Source organism: Schistocerca piceifrons, chromosome 1 (genome assembly GCF_021461385.2).
Source record: "Schistocerca piceifrons isolate TAMUIC-IGC-003096 chromosome 1, iqSchPice1.1, whole genome shotgun sequence".
Classification (NCBI taxonomy): Eukaryota; Metazoa; Arthropoda; class Insecta; order Orthoptera; family Acrididae; genus Schistocerca; species Schistocerca piceifrons.
This window is the reverse complement of record NC_060138.1, coordinates 311,131,836-311,159,370: the sequence shown is the minus strand read 5'-3', so window position 1 is coordinate 311,159,370 and position 27,535 is coordinate 311,131,836. Positions and strand designations below refer to the sequence as shown.

Here is a 27,535-nt window from a genome sequence, read left to right as displayed (position 1 = left end):
TCAGTTACTACAATGTTTGTGCCTTCCACAAAATGGGTTATGTGAGTACCATTTCTGGAATCTTGATATCTTTTATGTAAAGAAGAAATAGGAGAGGTCCTAGAACGCTCCCCTGCGGTACACCAATTTGCACAGAATTCATTCCAATTAAGAATCTAGAAATACCTTGCGGTGCAAATAATTAATCAGTCTTCCTGCGCTTCGCGAGTGGAAGAGAGATGAGTTTCAATGTATTGTACAATGGAAAGTAACGACGTTACAAAGAAAAAATACAGGAATTTAAATGTTGCTATAGAAGATTGGCATCTTCTCGAATAATTATGTGGCATTATGCTTCCGTTAGCATATTAATGTCCGGTGCAAATTTTAGATACACAGGTTCTTCTGGAAATATATAAGCATGCTGCTGTTACTGGCAGTTGGTATTACGCGTACATGAATACATCGTGTGTTGGAACTCTGTGTATCGTAGATCTTTGAACTGCTGTAAAACAGAAAGGTCTTTGCCGACCGTAGGGGATGGTTGTTGGTGGGGAGTTACAAAGTTTGTCAATAGTTGAAAAACTGCCCAAGAATGTCAGAAAAGTTGGACCACTTGAAATGGGTAAATCTCGGATTGAGAGTTGGAGGAGCCATAATTTTACACCCAGTAGAATATGCAAAAGTCCTTATTCAGGTAAGATAATGCTTATAACTGTACGTTACTCTGTATGCATAAATTTAATATATCTTGATTACAATTTTTTGTGTTTTAGATTGGTTATGAACCTATAAAACCGTATCCAACGAAGACCCTGTTCGGAAAGCCGGCTCTTGCTCTTCCAAATGTGTTTCAATATGGTAAGTTAACGTCTTACACCTTAAATAATGAATGCAGTTACTTTTCCTTACCGGTGATTCGTAAGATTACCGGCTATTGCTGATTAGTGTATTGTGCAGTACGAATCTTGAAATGCGGGTTAAAGGAATGATGATGAACTATGTTGAGCGACAGTATTTGTGGTCATGCTTATTATTCAGTGTCGTACTTCTTGGGAATCAAACCTTACCGGAAAGTATGTAGAAATCATTCATTCCACAAAATTCGTAAGGCGACACCCCAGACAAATATCGCGATGGTTACTTTGAAAGGAAATGGCCTTTGTTCCGTCTATAATGACCTTCGTTATCGATGGGACGTTAAACGGCGATCTTATTTCCTAACGCAGCGTGCCGTAAATAACGCCGCCTTGTAGTTACTAATCACATTATCTCCAGTGGTCATTGATATAGCGCAGTATATGCAAGAAATCTGTGGGCAAAAGTACTGCTTTATCACTGGGACAAGAAATTCGGTATACTTTGGGAATAGTTAAGAGTCGGATGCCCGTATTTGGCTGCTATGTATATGCACTAGAAGAGTGCTAACCCACAAATTCAGGTTTTACGTATTTGCCGTACTAGGATTTTTTTGTGTCGTTGTGTGCAGTATTGGTGAAATAAATCGTTTATGGGTATCTTGCACTGACAGAAGAATGGGAAATGATAGTTCAAGCTTGCCTTACATTATACTGTAGGTAGCTATAGAAGTTATTTTTATTTTCCGTAATTTTTGGAGCCATACAGCAGACATTTCTATTGTTGCTACAAATACATCTATGTCACATATGCACTTCATTTGTATACGATACATAATGGTTTATCACACCCTTATGAGGTATACTTTCCTTTCTACATAGAATTTCGTATGGGAAGGAGTTCACCAGTAAATTGTGGAATATTCAGGTGTAGTCTTGTTCTTCATGCATGAACTGTTTCACTACATTTAAGGTTTATTATAGTATTTGTACTGCTTTGAACCATCTGCAGAGTAAAGAGCTAATTTTATTAGTCCATGGACTTACATTTTGTTGTTATAGCCAACTGTTCAGTGTAAGGAAATATGTTGACAGCAGGTCAGGAGTATAAATATGAGCAGCATTTTTGTACAGAAGAAATATTTTAGCTTGTAAACTTGGTAACTGAATATTAAGGTAAGCAAATCCTAAAGCTTTACTGAATTTTAAAGTTTGTCTGTTTCTTATCTTTGCACATGAATCAAGAAGGAGAGTTATAAATGGGAGTTCAGTACTGTATGGTTTTGTTTCCTAGTGGGTAAAGAGCCTTTGATGCAAATTTGTGACTGTGACAAGGCTTTGTCTGATTAAAGTTCAGCGTCTTTCTGTGCCCCTAACATGTCATTCCAGACAAGAATTCTGGCCTTGTTGTTGGTTCCTTTCCACTATATAGCCAGGATTGCAAAGTATTGCACTGGAGCACAAGATAAACACAGTAAAAATCCCTCTCAAGACCAAAAACGGGAATTTGTTTGTGAACAGCACACTACTTCATTGTCTGTGGGTTCTCACAATAAGCAAAATATCATTCACTGAGCCGGCTGCTGCCATTGTGTGAGGAGAATTGAACTTGGTCACAGAGCATATTGAACGACTTATTGAAGCTGACAGTACACATCGTGCACGAGATGTGATCCTGTGGCTAGTGTGAGGACACTCTTGCTGACATATGAAGTAGGAAGTCTTAAAACTGCTGACATCAGTTCTTCACTTATCTCTCTGAGAGTCTAATTACTGGATGCCCATCTATAAAACTTTTTGCACACAAGCCTGCAGCTGTCATCATCATCCTCTGCAGACTGAGTGCTGTACAACTTTTGTTAACAAGCATGTGTTGAGCACAGCTTCCAGGATTGGTGATACACCTCCAATTAGTATTCAATAAAAGTAAATTTTTACTCACAAGATAGAGATGTAAGTACCAACATTGTGTTCTGTGCATCGGTCTGCACTTATGGAAAGATGGATAATCTTGTCCATAAAACGTGGTTGCTGTAGAGACTGAGTCTGTCATTCACATAAGGCCGGCAATAAAACAAGCTGCACCTGAGTTCTAATTCTTGTCATATGCACGATCAACAACACTGTAGGATGTGGAAGTGTCTGGAGAAAGTGTTCTCTCTTCTTGAGCTGTTTCAGTGCTGTATCTGCTCAGGGTTTAGTGGTAAACGTTGCACAATAGGCACATAGTTTAGAGTTAGTCCACTGCTTCCTCTATTTTACTGCATTTTGGGTGTCTGCTAAATGCATGTCTCATGGAACCTCAAAGATAATTAACTTCACTTTGTCCCACTAGTAATAGCAAAAACTTCCAGAAATAATTCCACAAAACAGCTAATGGCTGTGTCAAGATCAGAATAATTTATGCCCGAGAGTTTCCTCATCCTGCAGCGGCCTGGCATCAGGTGCCATCTGATCAGCTAAATGCGGTGCATTGTTAAGAGTGTATTTGTTGACTAGTATTTATCTTGCAGTTGTGTATTGAATTTTGGATATTTGAAACATAGGGACATTATTCAAGTGTTGTAAAATAGAATTACAAGTAGAAAAAGGTCTTAACATTTGCAACATATTGCTTGCTGTGGTTGAGAGTGGCGAAGCTAAAAGAGGCAGTTCAAAACCCTGTATTGTGTATGGGATAGTGCTTTTGGGCAAAACACATACAATTTTTTTTTAAGAAAGATTGTTCTGGCATGAATGATTTTCCACGTTCAGGGAGTATCAAAAACTGACTTGTGATCAAATGTGACTATCTGTAATGTGACACTGCATTCAATAGTCTGTTTAATTCAATGCAGCATAAATTGAAGGGTGACTATTACTGAGTTTTTGCTTCAGCATCATCAGTTCACTCGTTGAGCATTCCTCTGCAGTATTGTTACTGTTGACGAGCAATGGAAATTAAAGGCAGAGCCCTACAACACTTGAGCAAAGGGCCATATGAAAATAATACTTCACAGGTGGTGCCTCGAGAAGAGTGTTGTGTAATGCAAAGCACACCCCAAGGGCATGTACATCACACCTGGTGTTTGTTGCCAACTGAGACACCCATCGCTCTCTGTGTGAAGAACACTGATAAAACTGTCATATGTTGCTACTACATGATAATGCAATCTGCTGATTTCACAAAAAAAAAAAAAAAAAAACTAACCAAGAGTTTGTTTGGTAATTATCCCATATTGTTCTGATCTTATGCTCTCTGATGTTGATCCTCCTGTTCCTTACTGAACAACCTTTAGAAAATTTCTGGGCAGAAATGCATTTCAGGCCTGGTTTGACATTATCTTTTAACTCGGTAAATAGTTTTCTAGTCATGGATTCGTAAACTACCTGAGGGTCATTCCATCTCAAATCAACTAACAGTCTGAACCTTGATATCTCAGATTCAGATGAATTTTTTTTTTCTGGTAATGTACACACTAACACTAGCTTAAATTAGAATTTTCAAATTTTTCTGACCTTTGGGTTTTTGAGTTTCAAGGGTTTAAAAATAAAAAAAAACTCCGTTTTTGATCAATAGATGATTGTTTTAAAATGCTGTAGCTCAAAAACTATACAACCTAGAGAGCTCAAACTTGCACCATTGTTTTCCTCTATAAATTCCCTTCAATTTGATATGTAACATGACTATGCTACCTATATCTCAAAATTTTAAACTATTCAAAAAAAACATTTTTTGAAATTTCCAAAATACGTACTCTCGGATTTTTTTTTTTTTTATAAAAATTGTATGTGTGGTCCAGTCTGACTACGTGCATGCAAAATTTCAAGATGGGATCTCAATGGGTTCTTGTATAAAATAAAAATACCGCAATACACGCTAGTGAGGTGAAAAGCAGACTATTTCTAGACTATGAATACTAAGGTAGGCCTATGTAATTCTAACAAACTAGTGTTAGTGGGTACATAACCTGAAAAAAAATTCATCCAAATCTGAGGGGTTATGGTTCAAATCATGTAGTACAATTGGTTGATTTGACATGGAATGACCCCTGAGCATTGTCAGACTATTTTAGGTAATGCGGGAAAATACATGGTGTTTGAAAAAGAACTCCCTAGTTTTAATGTGTTCTAGAATCTGTACAAAGTGACATACACTATTTTAGTTTGTGGTGTTTGATTCATCAACTTTAAAAGTTCGGCTCCCCTGAAGTTAGCAGGTCTGCTTGACCTTGAGACGGCACTAGTGCTGTTTTTTCCTGTTTCCTCAGTCTAGTCCAGGTGTGCATGCAGTGCAGAGCAACTTGGCAACAATGTATACTCAGCAACAGAAAGTGCAGTGTGTTACCTGGCTTGTGAAAAGTGATTAGTCAGTTATAACAGTGCAACATAATTTTAGATGTCAGTATAGTGGTGAACCACCTACAGCAAAAACTATCCATCATTGGTTAATGTTTTTCAAGGAAACCAGTGAAATGTGGTGAGAAGTGGAATATCATCTCGACGTGTGCAGGGCAGCAAATGGATCTTACGTTGCAGTCTACTAACATTAAACAGTACTTGAAGGAATTCTTTCATGGCATGTACTCATTGATGTAATTTTTTCATTAATTTCCCCATTAAATTTATACTTAAAACTGGGGAGTTCTTTTTCTAACACCCTGTAAATTGATCAATTTCCCTCTTGATATTTACTGTTGTATCCAATAAACTAATGGAAAATGCCTTAAAGTAAGCACTGCACTAACACAAATGAAATAAAACTTACCATGATAACTTTGACAAAAGTTTATTTTAATACCATGAGGTATCTGCGGCATGAGCGTGCCTGTTTTGGTTCGAATTATAATTACTTACTCTGGGCTTCAAAATGGTTTATTTAGTTGTTGTCCTGAATCATAGTCAGGTGGTACGGAAACGTGGTATTTCATAAATTCACAGAAGCCAAAAATTATGTTGGCAGAAGTGAAAAGAGGCTTTATCAGTTGTGAAGTATCATACTTCTTCACCCTTACATTATGGGGTACTGGCATTAAGAAGCATATGATGAAGATTTAAGATTTGCTTTTTAATTTTCAGACAGGTTGCTTGTAGCTATGTCACAGAGTAGATAATAAGATGGCCTCCAGTGAGATTTCAAGCGAGACCCTGTGCAGCTTTCACCTTATAGCGTGACTTCGTTACTTGTGAGCTGTTCAAGAGCTGCAGCATTTGTCTCCATTATTGTCCCAGTGGTGGTTGGGACAGGTAAATCACAATGTAAAAGATGATTAGTTATATTCTTCATGTCATACAACTTGCCTGGGCTCAAAAGCATAACTTGATGACCATATCTTGCATCTTAAGCTTAAATTGCTCAGCTAATTCAATAGAAATGATACAAATATATAAAGTGAATTTAGCAAGGTAATTCCAGGAAGTAACTTTTTAGTCAGAGTTGCCTAAAATAATGTGTATTGTTGCAAAGATTCAGTGATACTACCAGCAGGAATATTACCAGCCGCTGTGTTCCATGAATGGGCTTGGAAGTGACTACAGCTTGCATCCCAAAGACACGGCTGCTGATGGCCAGAATTTGCAAAGTATTTGTCAGTTGCCTTACTCGCATTTCTGTAAGTAGGTTTATGGACTAATGTAGTTATTAATAATACTCAGATGCACAACTACAAATTAAGCACCATAAAACAGTAACTGTCACAGTTACTTGTGTAATTCTGTGTGAAGTGTACACACAACTAAGAAGCATTATTCACCAGATACATTATGAGTAGGAAACATATCGTTTTTTATAATTGTAGGCTTAGAAAATGCCTTTCTTGAGATCAGCACTATCCCTAAAAGATAGGCACACAAATGCAGAGACAGCACTACAGCATTGATTACAAAATGTGAACATCTACTTTGTAACTGACGAATACATTAAAGTTACAAATCAAGAAGGGCTACTGTGCAGGAAACTATGTGCTGTTATTTGTGTAATTCTGTGTGTAAAAAAACAATTTAACATGGAACCAGTGAATCTATCCTGTGCTAAAATTCAATTCCAGCTTCTGCTAACACAAAAGAAGCATTTGTTATCAGAGCATGGAACAGTGACCACAAAACGCTGACAGTAGTGTCTAGCATAAGTAATGCTTAAGGAAAACTATCGTTCAGATTATAAATACTGAAAGAATGACACATATCATCTACTTTTTATGATTACAGTATATCCACTGCTAATGCTTTATTAGTAGAAACAGAAGTGCCTATTTTGAAGAGCTTTGCAGTTTGCGTATGCCCGCTGCTTGAATACTGCTCAGCAGTGTGGGATCCGTACCAGATAGGATTGATAGAAGAGATAGAGAAGATCCAATGGAGAGCAACACGCTTCGTTACAGGATCATTTAGTAATCGCGAAAGCATTACGGAGATGATAAACTCCAGTGGAAGACTCTGCAGGAGAGACGCTCAGTAGCTTGGTACGGGCTTTTGTTGAAGTTTCGAGAACATACCTTCACCGAAGAGTCTAGCAGTATATTGCTCCCTCCTACGTATATCTCGCGAAGAGACCATGAGGATAAAATCAGAGAGATTAGAGCCCACACAGAAGCATACTGACAATCCTTCTTTCCACGAACAATAAGAGACTGGAATAGAAGGGAGAACCCAAGGTACCCTCCGCCACACACCGTCAGGTAGCTTGCGGAGTATGGATGTAGATGTAGAACCCAAAATAATGACAGGTTCACCAAGCTGAGCATGTGTCTGAGACTATGTAGCACCTGAGCATACTATTATTAATTTGTTCCTTGACATTTTAATATGAATGATGCTTTTAGATTACTACAGTATGCACATGGGAATTATAAAGTTGTAATATGTTGTCTCAGATAGGCAGGCAGTTCTAAAACTTGCTGCTGATTCATAATGCCAAAGTAACACTATGTTGGATTATAGTCTAGACTTAATATCTACCGGAAATAGTTGCTCAGCAGTGCATCAAAAGCCTCACACCTCTGCACCCCACATAGACAGACCTGTTAGACGTCAATTAATCGGAGAAAAATTCCCTATGCCTGTATCTTTCTACCAATAACGTAATTTCTTTTGCAGCACATTGTCACCCAGTTGTGGAGGCAATAAACAAGTGTTACTGTTTACCACACCATCATTCACAGCTGCACCCTCCACCCACCTGTTACACCCAGTGAGGATGTGTCTCAAATTGTGACGTGAATGCAGATTCATTCCTATATTAACCGGCTTCTTGTTGCAGCTTCTCTGACTGGGTATTCTGCCACTGCTCTGTAGTTAAATATGAATATTTTGCATGGTGAACATCCAATGTTACCATTCAAAAAACAGTGAAAATGAACAACAGGAAATGCCTATGAACTAATAAAAGTTTGGTAAACTACATCAGTCACCTGACGATTACAAAAAGCTCCTTTTTGTAACTACACAGCATTGAAATACGACTCCAAGGATTTCGTAGGATTCCGTTACTTAATTTCTTTGCAGTTGTTTTCAATTACAATAGAAGAACAAGAGGAGGAAGACATCTAACTTTAAATGTACTTCTAGTGGGATTTGAATCTATATATAGGCCTACAGTTGCGGTAGGACACAGCTAGCAAGACATCAAGAATGTAAACATTCTCTTTTAGCTGTTGTAGTCTAAGGTAGAAAGAAGCAGGTTTCCCACAAAGTGAATGAGACATTGTAATTTACTCATAAAATAAGCTTCTTGCAGTCAAAATATTTTCCAACTCAGTCACTTATTATGCCTGAATTGTTTGTAATATTTCATCAGAATTACAACTAAATAATGAGAGAACTTACTGGGATAATTCAGGTGCAGTCTTGTAAATCCATCAACTGCCACTTCAAGTATGCAAAATCCACTATGTAAATGCAAGGTACACTTAATGGCATGAACATTATGACCATCCATTAACTATCAATATAAACCTGTCCAGGCGACAAGTATATCTCTCTCTCTCTCTCTCTCTCTCTCTCTCTCTCTCTCTCTCTCTCTCTCACACACACACACACACACACACACACACACACACACACACACACACACACACACTGTGCATGCTGTTCATGTGTAGAATGGGGAAGGCACGTGATCTATCTGTGTTTGACTGAGGGCAGATTGTGATGGCCCATAGTCTCGATACAGACATTTTGGAAACTGCACAGCTTGTCAGTTGTTCGAGCAGTGCTGTGGTTGAGGGTCTTATACACATGGTGAAACTAAGTAAAGGCATCGTGGGGCTGGGCAGCCACCCCTCATTACAGATGTCAGACATCGTAGGCTGGGCAGGCTGGTGAAACAACTGTGGCAGAACTAACATCAGACTTTAATGCTGGACTTGAGTACAAGTGTGTCTGAACACACAGAGCACCGAACATCCCTAAGGACGGGCCCCCACAGCGGACAATCCATGCATGTGTCAGTGTTAACATCACAACATTGGCGACTATGACTGAAATTGGCATGTGACCATCAGCACTGGATGTTGGCCCAGTGGCAGAGCTTTGCATGGTCTGATGAATCCCGATACCTTCTTCATGAAGCCGATGAGAGGGCATGATTCAGTCATCTTCCAGGGGAACAGCTCTTTGACACCTGTACTGTGGGACAGAGACTAGTTGGCGGCAGCTCTGTTATGCCCTGGGTAACATTCACATGGACATCCATGGGTCCAGTGGACCTTGTGCGAGGCATCATGATGACCAAGGAGTATTGTGCACTGGTTTGCAGACCATGTACACCCCTTCATGACTATATTGTTTCCTGAAGGCAGTGGCATTTTTCAACAAGATAATGTGCCATGTCACAAGACCAGGAGTGTAATGGAGTGGTTCAAGAAACACAGTGGCAAGTTCCAGTTGCTGTGCTGGCCCCCCAACTCGCCAGGTCTGAATTCCAGAATTTATGGCAATTAGGTGACTTGAGTGCAGATGTGGTGCCAGTCCCCTCCAGCACTCTGCCAAAGTATCCATGACAAAGGTGAACATACTGGCTATTAGGTGGGTGATCATAATGTTCTAGCTGGTCACTAAATATTAGAACTTCAAATAAGAAAACTGCAGCTGATAAATATACTCATACACCACTTCACATTCACCTGGTCACATAGTCCGGGGCAGAGAAAATCCCCAACGCGGCCTGGAATGAAACTCGCGATCTAGAGGTAGCAATGCTAGCCACTAGACCATGAGCTGCGGACACTTGAGAAGAGAGAGCTTCCTCCAGATAGTTCCACATAATATAATGTTGCCAGGTGGTTCCTATGGCCAGACTTTGAATTCTGAGGGATTGCTCGTTTTATTGGCCTCATTAAGTGAACGACTCAGACTTTCTCTGGCAACTAGGTAAGACAGTACCATTGATGACTGATATGTACTAGCACCTTTGAATTCAAGACACTCAGTTTTAGTAGGGTTGACTGTAGACATCATAGGCTTCCATGACTTGAAATAATATGGCAACATAACTGGAGTTAAACATAGTTGATGACACTGCATTATGGTTTTGTGATGCATCTGTTTTTATTTATTGTATTTGTTTTCATTGTAAAACTCTTTATTCTTGCAACTTAACTTGCTTATGATGTTGCTGCATTTATTGCTTTTCATCCAAGAATCTTCAAAAATTCTTTTTCTTTATTATATAATGAATTTTACAAACAAGTTATCTTTCTTGTTATTGCTTAAACAAATACTGCCCATAGAAACACCATGGTCATGATTACACTGGCAACAAGCAAAGGACGCAACTTGGTGTGCAAAGTGATGTGATAATGTGCAATGTTGCATGATGCTGAAGCAACAGTAATCTGTTAGTATGATGATTATATGTATAATGAAGATAATACTATGTATATAATAATTAATGTGAATATGATTATGAATAAGAAAGATGAAACTGTCTATAGGTGGAAGGATAATGTTAACCATGTGAAGAAGACAGAGATGTCATTCACTGCTTCCCTTCCAGCATGGGGACTTTTAAATGAAAAGTGGTTATCTCGTTGCTGGCCGCTAAACAGGAACATCTACAGTATGATAGAAAGATACAAATTTAAAAATAGTTCAACCTACCAAAATTATAATGTTCTAAAATTGTTTTCGTGAGATAAGGATGGAAACAGAAAAAGGAAATGGCATGCATTAGGACTGAGTGGAAGTAAATCCCTACAAACCTTGAACACACGAGATACACATTATAAGAAACAAAGTGGCAATAACAATTGTATAACACCTTGAAATTCAGCACTTCTGTGTAAGAGTTGTCAATAAGTCGTAGAGAGAAGCTTAATGCAAAGAAAATAAGTATGAAAGATGAAGACATAACTCAAACCAAATAAATGACAGAAATGTGTATGGGAAATTGGTATATGTTAACAAGGTTTTCAAAGTTGTGGCAGACGATGTGAATGGGCTGTTAGTGTCACTTAGGATAATTAAAGTTTTGTTGTTTCATACCTGTTTAACAGAGATGCTGGAGGAAAGGTGGCAGTGACTGGAATGTTGAGGAACTGGAACACATGGGAAGGGTACTTCATCTGATAAGATATCTGTGAGATCTTCATAGTATTTGGATAAGTTCTACTTATTTTGCCTGGGTTATAGGCAAGGGGCATTATGATGTGTAAATTGACAGCTGTTGAATAAAAGCTGTAGTTGGGGGTATGGGTGTTTCAATGTTAACAAAGGTTTGGGAGCTGTGTGAGAAGTAGAGCTTAACAGTGTTTCCCCTCTAGCTGCTGTATGCAACTTAAAACTGGCATTCACTTCACTATGCTTCCTGCTATCCTAGTCTCAAAATTGATTGCATTAACAGTCAGCCACAACATTACTAAATCTTATTTTCACTTGTACTTCTCATCTCTCTCCCCTCTTGTACCCAATAAAACCCAGAAATAAGCCAGTACACCGTGCATTGAATTTCTTTGTTAGTTTGAGTGGTTGTCATTCTGTGTGTTGGTTAGTTGCTTGTGTTTACATGTCCAGAATTGTGACTTCTTGTTATGATATGGAACAAATCACTTCTATAATTTTATCTTCTCAATAGAAAATGCGACAACATGCAGATGTTTTGTATGATGTCTTAAGTTTCTTCTTCTTCTTCTTCTTCTTCTACTACTACTGCTACTACTACTACTGTGCCATTCAGAAATTGTTGTTGCAAGTGGTGGAAGAAGTTGTGAAACAGTTGTGCGGATGTGAAGTGTGACTATTTTGTAATGTGTTTATTGGAGCACAGCAATGAATTTTTGCGGTAGCTATGCATCTGTCGGCTGTAACATCACATTAAATACATAGGAATGTGTGTAATTCTTCTTTTAGCAAATATACAGTGTACTAACAAAAACTGTTTTGTTGACAGTGTCTTACATCAAGACAATTGATGGTGTCTCTGGATGTTTTAGAGGTATATCTCCAAGGCTCAGTGGAATTATTGTTAACGGTCTTGTCTATTCACAAACATCTACATATTTAGGAGGAGACAAATATCTCGAGGAATGTGATGAGAGTAGACTCTCGGAGCAGGAAAGGTAAGTCTCCTGTAGTGTATATTGCTATTAAAATGCCATAAATTAAACAAGGTCTGGGTTGTTACATTACAAAATAGAGAAAAAACATTGGTTGCAGAATTAGTTGTGTTAAGTGACTTAGTTATGAAACTGAAACAAAACAATATTCCAGTAATTTTCCAAAGGTACAAACAGTTGTCCCACTTCATATAAACAAATTTTCTCGATTTTTATTGTATGTAGAGATTGACAAATACCCAGTGAACCCAGTGAATGGGTACTGTTACTTGTGAAAAACTGTACTCAGGAAGAAAGTGGAGCAATAAAGTGAGGTTATGGTGAACCTTTTTTTCACCGGTAATGCAGTTTCTTGGTAGTAATAGTACATTTCCATTATTTCAATAAATAGCTACGTAGTGATGGTAGATATGTGAAAACATTGCGTGGTAGAAAATGGTGGTTGCAGTAAACTTTCTCAGGAGTTGTATGTATGCCACAGTGTCTTTTTGCTATGGTCATTTACTTCTGTGTTAAATGTGTGAACTTGATCATAATGCTGTCCTTGCTTATTTTTGTCAGTTTGTAGCAACTTGGACTGAATTAACAAATAAAAAAGTTTCTGATAAGTTACATCATAGAATCTTGAAGAGGCAGCAATTAGTAAGACACCAGAGAAATTTCAGACTCCACCTTACATGCCTGCTAAGTGCTACAAGCTCTTAAGATAACAACCTGAGTGGTAAAATGATGGAAGGTGAAGCTGCTGGGCTTCGTTTGTTACTGTTAGAACTCCTCACCCATTATCCTTAGCACTCACCTATCAGTAGTAGCTTTATTGGAACATGGTCACTTCTTCTGCATTAGATCTGTAGGTGGTTGCAATTGAAATACACAGTTCTGTGTCTACTTAACCCTCATGATGGCCGGCCAATGTGGCCGTGTGGTTCTCGGCGCTTCAGTCTGGAACCGCGTGACCACTACGGTCGCAGGTTCGAATCCTGCCTCGGGCATGGATCTGTGTGATGTCCTTAGGTTAGTTAGGTTTAAGTAGTTCTAAGTTCTAGGGGACTGATGACCACAGATGTTAAGTCCCATAGTGCTCAGAGCCATTTGAACCCTCATGATGACACATTTTAGTTCTGCAGTCGTGACTTTGTCTGCCACTAGTGTCCCAGAATACTCTTGTAACCTTACTCACACACCTTATGGAAAGTGTTGAATACCAGTTAATAACTACCTACATTATATGTTTAACAGAGAAGAGCATTGAATGGGGGTACTATGACTGGATGTTCAGAAAGGTTAACTGGGCTCTTTACAATCAACTGTAAGTTATATTATACATACTTCGCTAGTGTAAAAGAACGGGTGGGACCTGTGGTCATCAGCTCAGTCACTAACACGTCCGTACTGAGATCTGTTAGTCATTATAGAAGATATTCATTGAGGAACACACACACAGAACTACAAAGATTGATAATCAGTTGTTTGGAGAAAAGCTATCAGCATGTTAGTAAGCCGGGCCTATAGCTAGGAAGAGATTTGAGAAGATGAGCACATAGTGTGAGTTTCTGAACCATATAAACAGTTCCCCATCATTTGATGTAGTACAGTCTGTAATGTGGTTTTGTGGGTGAGGATGAATATGTCCACTCGCTGCTGTACTGGAAATTAAATTAAAAAGAAGTCATAGTTTCCGCTACGGTGCTGAACAGCCTGAACTTTTTTGAAATTACAATTGTAGCCAATCCAAGACCCATATTGAGTAAATGGTGTAACTGTAGAGAAATATTGATGGAATTTTTAACAGTGCTGCAAAAATAATTTTAAAAAATACTCTACTAGATGTTCACTGTGTGCCATAAAATTGTCAGTCAGACTTTGCCATCCTAACTCATTTTTTAAAAGTTTCAGTAAATGTGGAATTTTCCAGCTCCATGATTTTATCCTCATAATTAATTTCAGTTTCACTGCAATAAAAGCTACTAAACTGCTACAATTTCACTTTTAACAAGGGAGTGACAGTCACTATTAAATTCGTGGTCATCTCTGCTGGTTCTTCTCTCCATGACTGTTGTTGACCTCCTCCTTCCTCTAGCCAGTGCCGATAATGTCCAGTACATGTCCACTGTGGTTAAAGCCTACTACTCCCTAGTCCACCATAGCATCTCAAACTAGAATCAAACTTTACATGGGTAAGGTGAAAAGTTCTCACCCCAGCACAGATATGACATTGATAGTAATAATTTTGTTCTGTTGTGTTCACACATGTTAAACAATAAATTATTGACTCATTATTAATAATAGTTTTGTTTATATGGCTTTTTAAAGATGACATGTTGTCTGTTCTTTGTTTAAATGGATTAACAGTAATATCAAGACATCATAGAAATCTAAATTATTATTTATTATCACTAGAAACTGATCCAAAGGTTTTGAAGCTTTATGAGGAATCTTTTAAGAAATGTAAAACTGAATTCAAATCTGGTTGTATTTTTTCTTCTTAGAGATTTAGGTGAAGGGTGTCAAAGAATTCAACCACAGATAAGAAACTGTACAATATGGTATTGAATATCACCATCTTGAGCATATTTTGAGCACTTTTGTAGGATAACATCTAACTCTAGTTCACGACACTGTGTTGTGCAGCAGTGCAGCTAATTATCACTCAGTGATCCTATGAAATTATAACAATGTGTTTTACAAATAAGATTTATATGTTGATCTCGAGTTGCTAGATCTTTTACGTTTCAGTGAGAGATGTAATTGATAGTTCATCCAAATCTAAAGACTCTGAAAGTGATAGTAACTTTCCAAATGGTTTACCAGAATCAGATCAGAAACAATGGAAGAAAGGCACCTTTACAATGCTGGAGATATGTAACAACTGTAAATTTGCAGACAAGTCGGAAACTAATTTTCACATCTACAGTAATGTCATGGTGGTGACAAAGCTTAGCACAACTGAAGAAGCCATCACAAAAAGCACCCCAGAAATATTCAGCACAGAGCAAGGCAGGCTGGATATCCCTGTCCCAGGAGGAAGCCCAAACGGAGGCTACTTACCATGAGTAGGTACATTAAACAGTTATGTTGCAGCACTCAACTCTGCATTGGAAGGCATGTCTGTAGCAACCAGAGGGTTAATACATTTCGCAAATAACACTTTTGTTGAGTGAGCAAAATATTTTGAGAACTATGTGGGAAGAGTAGAGTGATCATGGATCATAGGGAAAAACATCAGAGTAGGAGGGGTACGAAGAAGCTTTTTATTCAGATAAGCTACTGCCTGGTGCCATGTTCATTGTCACTCGCAGATAGTGCCACTGGTATGACTTCGTTAAGTTTTGCTTCATATTTTCCATATAACTAATCTGAAGGCAAGTCTGCGACTATTTAAGCACTCTCCAGTCACCCAATGACATTATCTAAAAGCAAGTAATCTGCATCTCCAGCATAGAAACATTGAATTTCTCAAAACAAGTCAGAGTGCCGTGTGAAATTGCCTAACCAACGGCCTGCTGCACCTCAGTTTCAAAATAGTCAATGAAAGTTCTATTCAGCTACATGTATTTTAAATCTTTGTGCTTCGATTTGTGTGTAGAGGAATCTTAATTTTTACAAAGGGTTTGTTTGATTTGTTTCATAGTGAGAACAATTTGGAGGACCCAAGACAGTTGACCATCTTGTGGGTGACCTGGTTATTTAATGTGCTGCTGCAGTGAGATGAACAATTCATAACTCACATTAGTAAATATTAGCCAGGAAGCTAACAAAAAGCAGCTCTTGTTGCTGTAAGGAACTTTGAATCATACTGAAAATAAGGGAGAAGGAGCTTATTAAAATTTGGAAAACACACTTCCTGAACATTGCAGTGTCACGATAATTATTGCAAAAATATGGTAATAACTGTATGATGAGAGTCTTAAGTGTCAGATATCTGTTTGAGACATTGTATTGTCAGTTAAAGAACAGAAGAAAAGTTGAAAATATAAGTATTTAGGTTTAAGTAGCTGTTAAGGACTTACAGCCTGTGGAGGGATGTTTTGACAAAAAGGTCAAATCCATACTTAAATTCATAGTCTTGCAGCAATGCAGGCATGGCATCATATGATTTTTTGAAATCTTCAAAGTTAGCTATATAAAGTGGGTATGATGAAATCTGCTGGGTGAAATGAGAGACTTAAGTGATGGGTAACAACTTTCCTAGTATTTGGCTCATTTCCTCCCATAATTCATGTACATACTCAGCAATACAGGAAGTGTCTGCCAGAGGGTAATTAGCGCTGTACAAAATGTTAGTTCCTTCCTGGTTTGAGTGTGTTTGAAGTGCAGGAAGATGACTGTTTATCTGCATACACTTTTCTTCATGCCTCCACCATGGGCAGTTTCAAAAAATTGATATGCCGTGCCCAATTGATGAACTAATGGGAGTTCAGTTTTTGATTCATGTCCATGACTCTAGTACTCAGGTGAATTATTAAAAATGAAGGTACTCAGATGGTTGTGTTTCTTCTGGAACTGTGCTTAAAGAAGCAGTAGGTATTTTGCTTGGCAGACATGCAGTGAACATAGATAATGTTTCTATCTTTGCAATATATGGGACCCTATTGACCCGCAGAGGGTGCAATGTGAAGCGAGATATAAACCCTTGGTGATGCAGCAGCTAGCAAGTCACTGAAGTATGGCTGTACTGAGCACAATGGTGTCTGTACCTGGGGACAGAAGTCTCAATAATTGTATAAAAGGATGTGCTGCACAACTAACTCATCATTCATCAGCAGTCGACTGACGATGTCTCACTGCCAAAAACAATGCAAAACTGCCAACTTCTCGTGGCAGAACACTGAAGAACTCAAATTGTCCTTGTGCTGATGCAATTGGAAACAATTTATTTTATGTACTGGTAAAGCAAAAAGAAATAGTTTGTCTAAACAAACACATAGTGAAGAATGATAATAAATTAATCTATAAATGTGTTTTAGGGAAATTAAACAAGATTTGTATCCAATTCATGCCTTTAGTTTCCCTCTCTTTTCTTAATTGACATGGTACTTTATACAAAGGGTCCTTTACTGTACTTTTCCTGAGAGTGTAAATGTTTCATTGCATAAATAAAGTAAAAATTATCATATTAATGTTGGGGTTAATGTGTTTCTTTTTAAGGTTTTCGCGACTTGTTAATAAACTGACTATTGACATAACAGCTCGCACAGCTGGAATTATTGCAAGCCAGCCACTGGCTGTGATAACATATCGGATGATGGCGCAATTTATTGGTGGTGAGGACAAATATAGGTAAGATAGAAATAAGTCATCAGATTTTGTTATTAAAATACTTAGGCATTCAGAAGCAAAACCAACTAACTTGACTTATCATGGGACTGGACAAATAAAAATTGGAGTAGTACTATTTTTAGCAGAAACAAAAGCATCATTTTCAAGTGACAGCAACTGTTGTAATAAATTTACAGATAAATCAAAACAGGCCATGTATTATTAGATTTTTCGTTCATCAGACACAGGCAGCCTCATTTATTCATTGTCCTGGCAGCAGCGTGATAGCCCATGTCTAAGATGTGGTTAATTCCTCTTTTCCTCATATTGATTACTGACAAAGCTAAAGAAAACAAAGAACTAGATCCAGGAAAGTCGTACGTCAGTTTGGAAATCTTGTCTGTCCCCATACCAATCTTTGGTCATTTTATTTTGGTTTCAGTGGTTTGCTGCAGTGGACTGAATCATACAGTAGTTAATAAGGGCTCCATAATGTGAGTAAGTTGAAGGTGGTTGTTCCCAGATGTTAGAAATATCAATAACCCTGTGTTATAGTTGTGCAGTTTCTTGTATTTATGTTACAGGCTGTGTTGAATGGAGTAATTGTTAATAAACCTGTGCCCATTTGTATATCAAAGAGAGTGCTGTTGTTAAACACTGAACATGCATTAGAAAAAGAGTACTTTAAAACCTTGTCTGGTCATCCTGATTTGGATTTCCCATGGTTACCTTAATTGCTTAAAGCAAATGTCAAGATAGTTCATGTTCAGAGGACATGGCCTATTTCCTTCTCTATTCTTGTCCCACCTGAGCTTAAATTCTCTCTAATCACCATTTCATTGTCAACAAAAATAATAAATTTTTGTCAGTATAATGTAATTGGATAGTTAAAAAATCTACTCTCCAAGTGGTGACAGAACATGCACATAAAGGAGGTTATACTTGCGCAAGCTTTCGGATCCAGTGGCGCCTTCTTCCGGCAGAAGGGTTGAATGGGAAGGAAGAGGGGTGTAGGAAAAGGACTGGAGAAGTTTAGGTTTAGGAAAAGAGGTAGATTTCGGAAAAGTCATCCAGAATCTCGGATAAGGGGAGACATACCGGACGGGATGAGAGGGAAAGACTGATCGTTGGGGCTGCACTGGACAAAATTTCGAAACCTGAAAGCTTAAAGATAGAAGACAGTGTAATATGCAAGACAGAGATTACTGATAAAACATTGTACACAAGTTAATAAGAGTGAAAAGCTAAGTGCATTGTATGTATCAGAGGTGGGAGGGGGACAGCGAAAAATAGACAGGTCAGAAAATGAAAGATGTAGGAAAGTAAAATGGAGTGAAGAAATGCTGAGACGGAAGAATTTAATGTAAATTAAAGTCAAGTGGGTGTCGAGAACCAAGAACATGTTGTAGTGCTAGTTCCCACCTGTGGAGTTATGAGAAACTGATGTCTGGGAGAGGAATCCAGATGGTGCTTGTGGTGAAACAGGCACGGTGGTCACCATTGTCATGTTGTAGAGCATGCTCTGCAACAAGATATTGTGTTGCCAGTACACGCCCTCTGCCTATGGATATTCATCCTAACTGATAAATGAGTGAGGTGGTGCAGTGATTACCACACTGGACTTGGAATTCGGGAGGGCAGTGGTTCAAACCCGCACCCAACCATCCTGATTTAGGTTTTCCGTGATATCCTTAAATCACTTCAGGCAAATGCCGGAATGGTTCCTTTTAAAGTGCATGACAGACTTCCTTCCCCAGCCTTCCCTAATATGATGGGACCAGTGACCTCACTGTTTGGTCCCCTCCCCCAAATCATTATTATTCTCCTCCTCCTCCACCACCACCACGAAACTTAATTTGGAGGCAGTCATCCCGATGTAAAAGGCCGAACAGTGTTCACATGACCTGTCATTTCACAGGTGGTTCTCCCTTTGATAGTATATGTTTTGCCAGTTACAGGATGGGTGTAGGTGATGGCATAAGGATGCGTAGGCCAAGTCTTGCATTGGGGACAGTCAGAGGGGTAGGAGCCATACGGTATGGAGATGGGTGCAGAAGGTGCATAAGGCCTGACAAGGATATTGCAGCAATTGAAAGGGTGACGAGAAGCTATTCTAGGTGTGGTGGGCAAAATCAGATAGAATGGATCTCATTTCAGGTCATGATTTAAGGGAGTCTTGACCTTGTTGAAGTAGCTGATTAACACATTCCAGATGAGGATAATATTGAGCAACAAGTGGCGTGCTCTGAAGTTGTTTTTTGGTGGGATCAGCAGTACCACGATTGAAATGTGGGGGCCTGGGATATCTGCTTTTGAACTAGGCTGGTGGGGTAATTACCTCCAGTGAAGGCTGAGGTGAGAATGGGGGTGTATTGCTGTAAAGTGTCTCCACTCCAACAGATAAGTTTGCCTCAAATGCCAAGGCTGTGTGGGAGGAAATATTTGACATGGAAAGGATGGCAGTGTCAAAATGTAAATATTGTTGTTTGTTTGTGGGTTTGATGTGGACAGAAGTGTGTTGTTGGCTTTTGATGAGGATGAGATCAACATCTAGGAAAGTGGTATGGGATTTGGAATAGGACCATGTGAAATTTAATGGGGAGGAGGTATTCAGATATTCCAGGAATTTTAACAGATCAACCTCACCAATGAGCCCCTATGGTGAAGATGTCATCAATGTCTCTCAACCATACCAGGGGCTGAAGACTTATGGATACCAAAAGCCCCGTCTTAGTGATCCATGAAAAAGTTGGCAAAGGAAGGAGCCATCCTAGTTCCCATGGCCATGCCCCTGATTTGTATATCTACTCCTCAAAGGTGAAGTAGTTGTTTGTAAGTACAAAATTGATTAAGGTGAGCAGGAAGGATGTCATAGGTTTGGAATCAGGTGGCTGACTGAGGAAACATTCAGTTCCAGACAGACCATGTACATGGGGGATGTTGGTAGAGAGGGAGGTGGCATCAGTGGTGACAAACAAGATGTGTGGTGGGATTGTGACAGGCATGGATTTCAGATGATTTAGGAAATGATTGGTGTCTTTAATATAGGAGGGACGTCTTTGTACTGTGGGATGAAGGTGTTGATCAACCAAGGCAGATATACTTTTGGTGGGTACTTTGAAGCCATCAACTATAGGACTTTTGTCAGGATGTTGTTCTAATCCTCCTCCTTGGTATTTATATTTTGTTTTTGAGGATGTAAAATAAACCCACTTTACAGATGGTAACACACATTGTGATGCCAAAACATTGAACATTTCATTTAGAACTGCCAAAAAGAAAGCTTGGTCTTCTTTATCTACAGAGAATTTCTTGTGCAGAGAGTTTACAATTATATGGTGGTTGGTTATGGAGCAGTTCCTTAAATAGGGTTTTAGTTTACTTAAAAGTGACAATGTACAGCATTCTATGTAATTGGCCTAGCTTCTGGAAGGCTAACTTACTGTAGTACTTGGATTCAGCACAAAGGAAACCAAATAAAGTTGCAATCTCTCAAACTTTAGCAACAAAGGATGTGAAACTAATTGAGGGTAAACCAAATAGAAATAAAGAGCGTATAAAATGTAACTCTACACTGAAACATGTGTAAGGTTCTATGAAAGTTTTGTTCCTGTTTGCATTATGTCCCTTAGGTACATAACACTCTAACATTTTTATTTTTTATATAGTAAACAGTTGGTTGGATCAATATGAAAGTAGTTTGAAAAATAGTATTTCCTACACTTCTCAGTTACTCAGTATAATAGTGACTGACGTCTGCTCCTTTTTCACATGTTCACATTGTAATTTCAACTAAATGTACCAAATAAAATTTCTAGTTATGTGTCAACAGAAACAGGCCACTCAAAGATAGTAACAAAATTGCTAGGTTTTTGACTTAAATTTTCTTGATCTAACAAAAGAGTAAAGAGCTGGAGTAAACAAGACTAGGCATAAATTAGGAATGTCAACTGAGACCCCAGGCCAAGAAGAGACAGATGGAGTTTCTTGTTCATGAAACCTAATGATTTTGTGAATATCTATGTCTGTGCGTCTCTCTCTCTCTCTCTCTCTCTCTCTCTACAGCTACTTGGCAAGTAGATTGTTTTGCATAAAAATGGAAGTGAAGGTCCATTTTGATTATGTACAAGGTGCTTGGAAATTCTCATTACAAGCTACTAGGACTTCTAGATGGGAGTGAGTAGATACTATTTTGAATTAGAACTATTATCTGTAACCATGCCATTTCCACACCACAACCATTTGAAAACATGTTGGTAACATGGCCACTTTTACAAGTAATTGATGCAGTATGTCATTTGTTTTACAATTACACTAATTAACAGTCGAAGAAATTGCTCTTGGACTCATAGACGGATTCCTCTTAAACGTGATGCAGTAGGGCCTGTTCTAATTTGGGTGTGCAGTGTCTCCATAGAGCACCACTGTCATGCCAGCTGACAGTGGAGGCATCCTTTCTTAGAGTTGTGTAATTGTGGTAAAAAGTGTATGTGATGAAGTCAGACGTGGTGGAGAAAAATCTCCGTAAAGGCAACGAGCAGCTCTTCCATTATAGGGAGCTTCGCCTTTCAGAAGGATCACGTCATTGTGTTCTACAAATGTGGACTCAACCATATTGCTCCAACACTCCCAATCACATGAATAAGGCTCAAACCAGGTCAGAGAGGTAGAGTAGATGTCAAATGACATTAGATGATCCGGTGTAACCACCCCTACCATGACTACCCTGTTGCATGCCTACCTAGCAAATATAACAACAAAAATAATCGATTTTTGACAGATAATGTAACTGTGTAGATAAAAATCTACTCACCACACGGCATCAAGAGAACGCGCATATAAGAAAAAGGTTTTAAGTATGCAAGATTTTAGAGCTAGTGGCTCCTTTACTGGCAGAAGGGTTGAAGGAGAAGGAAGGGGGGTGAAGGAAAAAGACTCGATAGGCTTGGGAAAAGGAGTAGTTATGGGAGGCTCATCAGACTGGATGAGGAGGAGGGACTATAAGTCTCCCCTGACCTGCAGTTCTGGGTGACTTTTCCAAACTATATCCCTTTTCTTAAAACTCTCCTTTTCTTTCACCCCTCTTTCTTCCCCTTCAACCCTTCTGCAGGAAGAAGAAGCCACTAGCCCTGGCAGCTTGCGTACGTGAAACCTTTTTTTATACTTAGCAGCCATGTGTTCAATTGGCTGTAGCACAGAAACGGTACATTTCCATATTTAGGTTTCTATTCAAAATATTACCTACTCATTCCTCTCTAAAAGTCCTAGAAGTTTGTTATGGAAATTTCTGTACACCCAGTATATCACATATAGGTGGGTTTTCTTGGCCTTAAAGCCCACATCCTTTCGTCTTTCCCTCTACCTCTATCGGTTCTCCCTTCTATTCCAATCTCCTAATGAACTATTAAATATGAGCTCGTGAGTGTGGGATGATGATCATGTAAATTATATGAAATGTGAGAAGGCTGCTTGAATTTCTAAAGAAATAATTGTCACAATGTATTAATGCACAACTGTTTTTTGATCTTGAACGATGTCCTTATTCTGTGACAAGTTTGTTTGTACTTCATCATCTTAGTGGCACTGGACTAGTGGCTTTCTACAGAAGTATTCTTGTGTTCTGTTTGGTCATGTGTTAGATTTCAAAGTAGGAACAGCGGAGTCTGCACAATCCCGTATTCTTTCCTTACACTGCTCGAAACATTCTTGCATGTCATTTTCATGATTACTGATGCATTTGCCTTCCAGCGGAGTGCAATAATATATCTATGGCAAACTGCTTGCCCCCTGCCATTGATTTGATAGAGCAAGTTGAAGGTTGTCACAGCATAAGGACACACTTAAAGATTGAACAGTCACACACTAATACACAGTAATTAATAGTTCATTAGTAATACAAGCATTGTGGTTTCTTCATTTGATAGACCTAGAAATTTTAAGCTGTTATGCACTTAGGAAAATTGTTTATTGCTGATTCTTCCACATTCAGCAGTGGCTAGTCTCTCATCAGCCCCCTTATGGAAAGACTGTTGGCACAGTCAGGGCACCTCCATGTTACAAAAGCCTACAGTCAATGTAACCTAGAAATTTTTTGGAGGGACTGTGAGCAAAACTCGTGACCCTTAAGTAGTTCAGTGAGTGACATGTTATTGCTGAACATATTTTGTCTGGCTCATCTGCTGTGCCTTAGTTGGTGTGTGGGGCTGAACCAAAAGTGAGGCTAACACTGGCATAGCTCTAAATTTCATGTGGGCTTAAACCTTTTTGGCTGTACTGACAGTTTTCACCTAATGTGTTTTCTGCAGAGGAGAGGGTTTTAATTTGTTGTTGATTCTGTAAAAAGTAAATGATTTTCTTTGTTTCAGTAACATCTTCAGTTCAATTGTCGAAATATATAGGGAGAATGGTATTGGTGGCTACTTTAGTGGTCTAATTCCAAGATTATTAGGAGAATTATCAGCTGCAATCCTTGTAGCCACACTGGAGTATGCAATTACGAACTTTTTCGCTGCTGAAAATGATAAGCATCGTGTTGTATCATCTTTAGCATCAGTAAGTATGACGTCAGCACATTAGCTATACATTACTCACTATGAATGTGTACTTTAAGCATTATATTTCTCAATAATATATTAATTGGTATTCTCAATAGAGATGTGGAGGAAGCCCTCCCTGCAGCTACTGAGGGTGCAGGGTGCAGTAGCTGTTGCCCAAGTCGGCACCAATGATGCCTGTTGCTTGGGTTCTGAGGAGGCCAGCCTCAGTTTCTACAGGAAGCTGTCAGTAGTGGTGAAGACTGAAGGCCTCGCTCACAGGGTGCTAGCAGAGTTCATAATTTGCAGCATCATGCCCAGAGTCGATCGGAGTCCTTTTCGTTTGAAGCTGAGTGGCGGGCCTTGGTCTGAGACTGTCAATTCTGTGACTATAGGGTGCAGGTTTCTGGACCTGCATTATAAGGTGCATAGATGTAGGACTTCTGTTGATAGATCAGGAGCACACTATACAAAGGAAGCAACTATGCTGGTAATGGAATACTTGTGGAGTGCACATGGGGGTTTTTTGGGCTCTGGAGTAGTTTGAGGTTCTTTGATGAATGCGTGCCAGTATATACACAGAAAACGAAATCAGATCACGACTGAAGTACACACATTTTGACTGTCAAAATTTTAACAGTGAGTTGTCGAAGTATTCATAACAAAGAACCTGAATTTACTGCTCTCCAGGTAATTTCTCACATTCGAATTATTCTGTGGATGGAGAGCTGACTGAAACCCAGAGTAGAAAGCTCTGAGATACTTAGCAATTCACAGGGTGTATATCAAAAAACCAGATTAGATACCACAGGAGGGGGGAGTGTTTCATAGCAGTTCGCAAAAATATTGTATCTATCAGGGTTGGATTGATGTTTGGTTTGTGGGGTGCTCAACTGTGGGGTCTTCGGTGCCCATACAAATTCCCAATCTGTACACATTCCTATCTAGCCACTTTGACTAATGATGATGGAATGAGGAGGGCAACAAAAACACCCAGTCCTCAGGCAGAGAGAATTCCCAACCTAGCCGGGAATTTAACCCAGGACCCCGTGACCCAGAGGTAGCAATGCTTGCCAGTAGACCACAAGCTGCAGACAAGGTAGGATTGAGTGTGACAGTGAAGTTGTCTAACAAGTCTAGGTGAAATCAAGTTAATTGTTGGATGTTTTTACTGGCCACGTAATTCTGCTATGACTTCTTAGAGCCATTTGAGGAAAGTCCACAGTCAGTATCACTGGAAACACTGATCATGCAGTATTAGTTGGTGACTATAACCTACAGAGTAAATACTGGAACGTCTATGGGTTCATTGCAAACGGTAAAGGCAGATATTCTTGTTAAGTACTTCTGAACACATTTTCTGAAAACTGTAATGAACAACTGTACAACCCACACACAGTGGAAATAGTTTAGATCTTGTTGCTACAGAAACGCCGAATCTTGTTCAAACAATGTTTGGGAATACAGCTGGGTGGCATCGACAATCGCTGATATTTTGACAGGAGTATGCCCTGGCATTTTCAAGACAAAACTGAAGCAAGCAAGCAAGAACTGTGCAAGGGAATTTAAAATCTTGGTTTTGCAGAGAAACTGTGGATGTTTTTTGACGAGGGAGATAGTCCATGCAGAATTCAAACAAAAGCATCATCTCTGTTTATAAGGTTACTTGCTAATTTAATTTCAACTGCTTCCTAAATAACACTGTCCCAACAGCTGGAATTGCATGCCAGAACCTAAGTGTTGTTATGTGTTGTTATATTCCACAGCTGTATAGTTTTGATAGTCTGACCAATATGTGACATGCAACAACTTTACAGAATATGATAGATACCTGTGCTACACAGACCGAGATCATAGATCGTCCTTTATGCAACCAAAAACATATTTTCGCAAAATATGACCAATCCTTTTCGAAATGCTTCCCCCCCCCCCCCCCCCCCCCTTCTCCTTTGGGGAAAGTTACCTTCTTCTGCTAGGCGCTTTCTGATAAACAGCTTTTTTCTAATGTTGGTCAGTCTCTTCAATGACAGTTCACCTACCCACTTAAGCGCTGCCCGTGGCTCCTTTTCGGCTATGGATTGTGTAAGATTCCTTCCCCCAGTCCCATAACTGTTAAGGATCATATTGTTTGAAAAATCAATGTATCCATCTAACAGATGTGTGGAATACACTGACGTGACGAGTCACTGGATTGTGTCTAATATTGTCGGACTTCCTGCTGCATGGCGTCGAGCAGCAATTCAATATGGCATAGACTCAACAAGTCATTGTAAGTCCCGTGCAGAAATATTAAGCCATGCAGCCTCTATAGCCGTCTATAATTGCGCAAGTGTTGTCAGTGCAGGATTTTGCACATGAACTGACCTCTTGATAATGTTCTGTAAATGTTTATGGGATTCATATTAAGTGATCTGGGTGCCCAGATCATTTTATTGAACTGTCCAGAATGTTCTTCAAACCAATCACGAACAGTTGTGGTTCAGTGACATGGTGTATTGTCCTCCATTAAAAATTCCATTTTTGTTTGGGAAAATGAAGTCCATGAATGGCTGCAAATGGTCTCCAAATAGCTGAACGTAACCGTTTCTGGTCAATGATTAGTTCACTTGGCCCAGAGAACCCAGTTCCTCCCATATAAACACAGCCCACACCATTATGGAGCCACCACCAGCTTGTACAATGCCGTGTTGACAACTTGGGTCCATGGCTTTTACCATCAGCTCTTACCAACTGAAATCGGGGTCTCATCTGACCAGGCCATGGTTTTCCAGTCATCTATGTTCCAACTGATACGGTTATGAGCCTAGGAGAGAAACTGCAGGTGATGCCCTGCTTTTAGCAAAGGCACTCGCATTGGTTGTCTGCTGCTGTAGCCCATTAATGGTAAATTTTGCCACACTGTTGTAGGTCCCACATTGATTTCTGTGGTTATTTCATGTAGTATATCTTATCTGTTAGCACTGACAACTCTACGCGAATGCTGTTGCTGTCAGTCGTTGAGTGAAGGCCGTTGGCTGCTGTGTCATCTGTGCTAGGAGATAATTCTGGTAATTTCATATTCTCAGCACACTCCCGCCACTGTGAATCTTGGAATATTAAATTCCCAATCGATTTCTGAAATAGGATGCCCCATGCATCTAGCTCCAACTACCATTCTACGTTCAAAGTCTAATAATTCCCGTTGTGTGACCATAATTGCATAAGAAACCTTTCCACATGAATCACCTTAGTACAAATGACAACGGCACCAATTCACTGCTCCTTTATAGCTTGTGAACGTGATACTATTGCCTTTGTACATGTGCCTGCCTTTCTCACATGATATTTTTCACCTCAGTATGTTTGATGGACGAGTAGTTCAGTTTCATTTATGTAG

The 27,535-nt window shown here is 39.2% G+C and overlaps 1 protein-coding gene across 1 annotated transcript in view; it reads left to right on the top strand.

Moving 5' to 3' along the window:
• Positions 1–484: 484 nt before the first annotated feature.
• Positions 485–27,535, top strand: part of LOC124790575 (mitochondrial carrier homolog 2-like) — a 42,171-nt gene continuing 15,120 nt past the window's right edge. Inside the window, exons 1-5 of the mRNA XM_047257795.1 lie at positions 485–676; positions 756–840; positions 12,202–12,370; positions 17,516–17,647; positions 23,992–24,178. Coding sequence (XP_047113751.1) covers positions 575–676; positions 756–840; positions 12,202–12,370; positions 17,516–17,647; positions 23,992–24,178 — 675 coding nt within the window. The 5' untranslated portion in view covers positions 485–574. The remainder of the gene's footprint in view (positions 677–755; positions 841–12,201; positions 12,371–17,515; positions 17,648–23,991; positions 24,179–27,535) is intronic.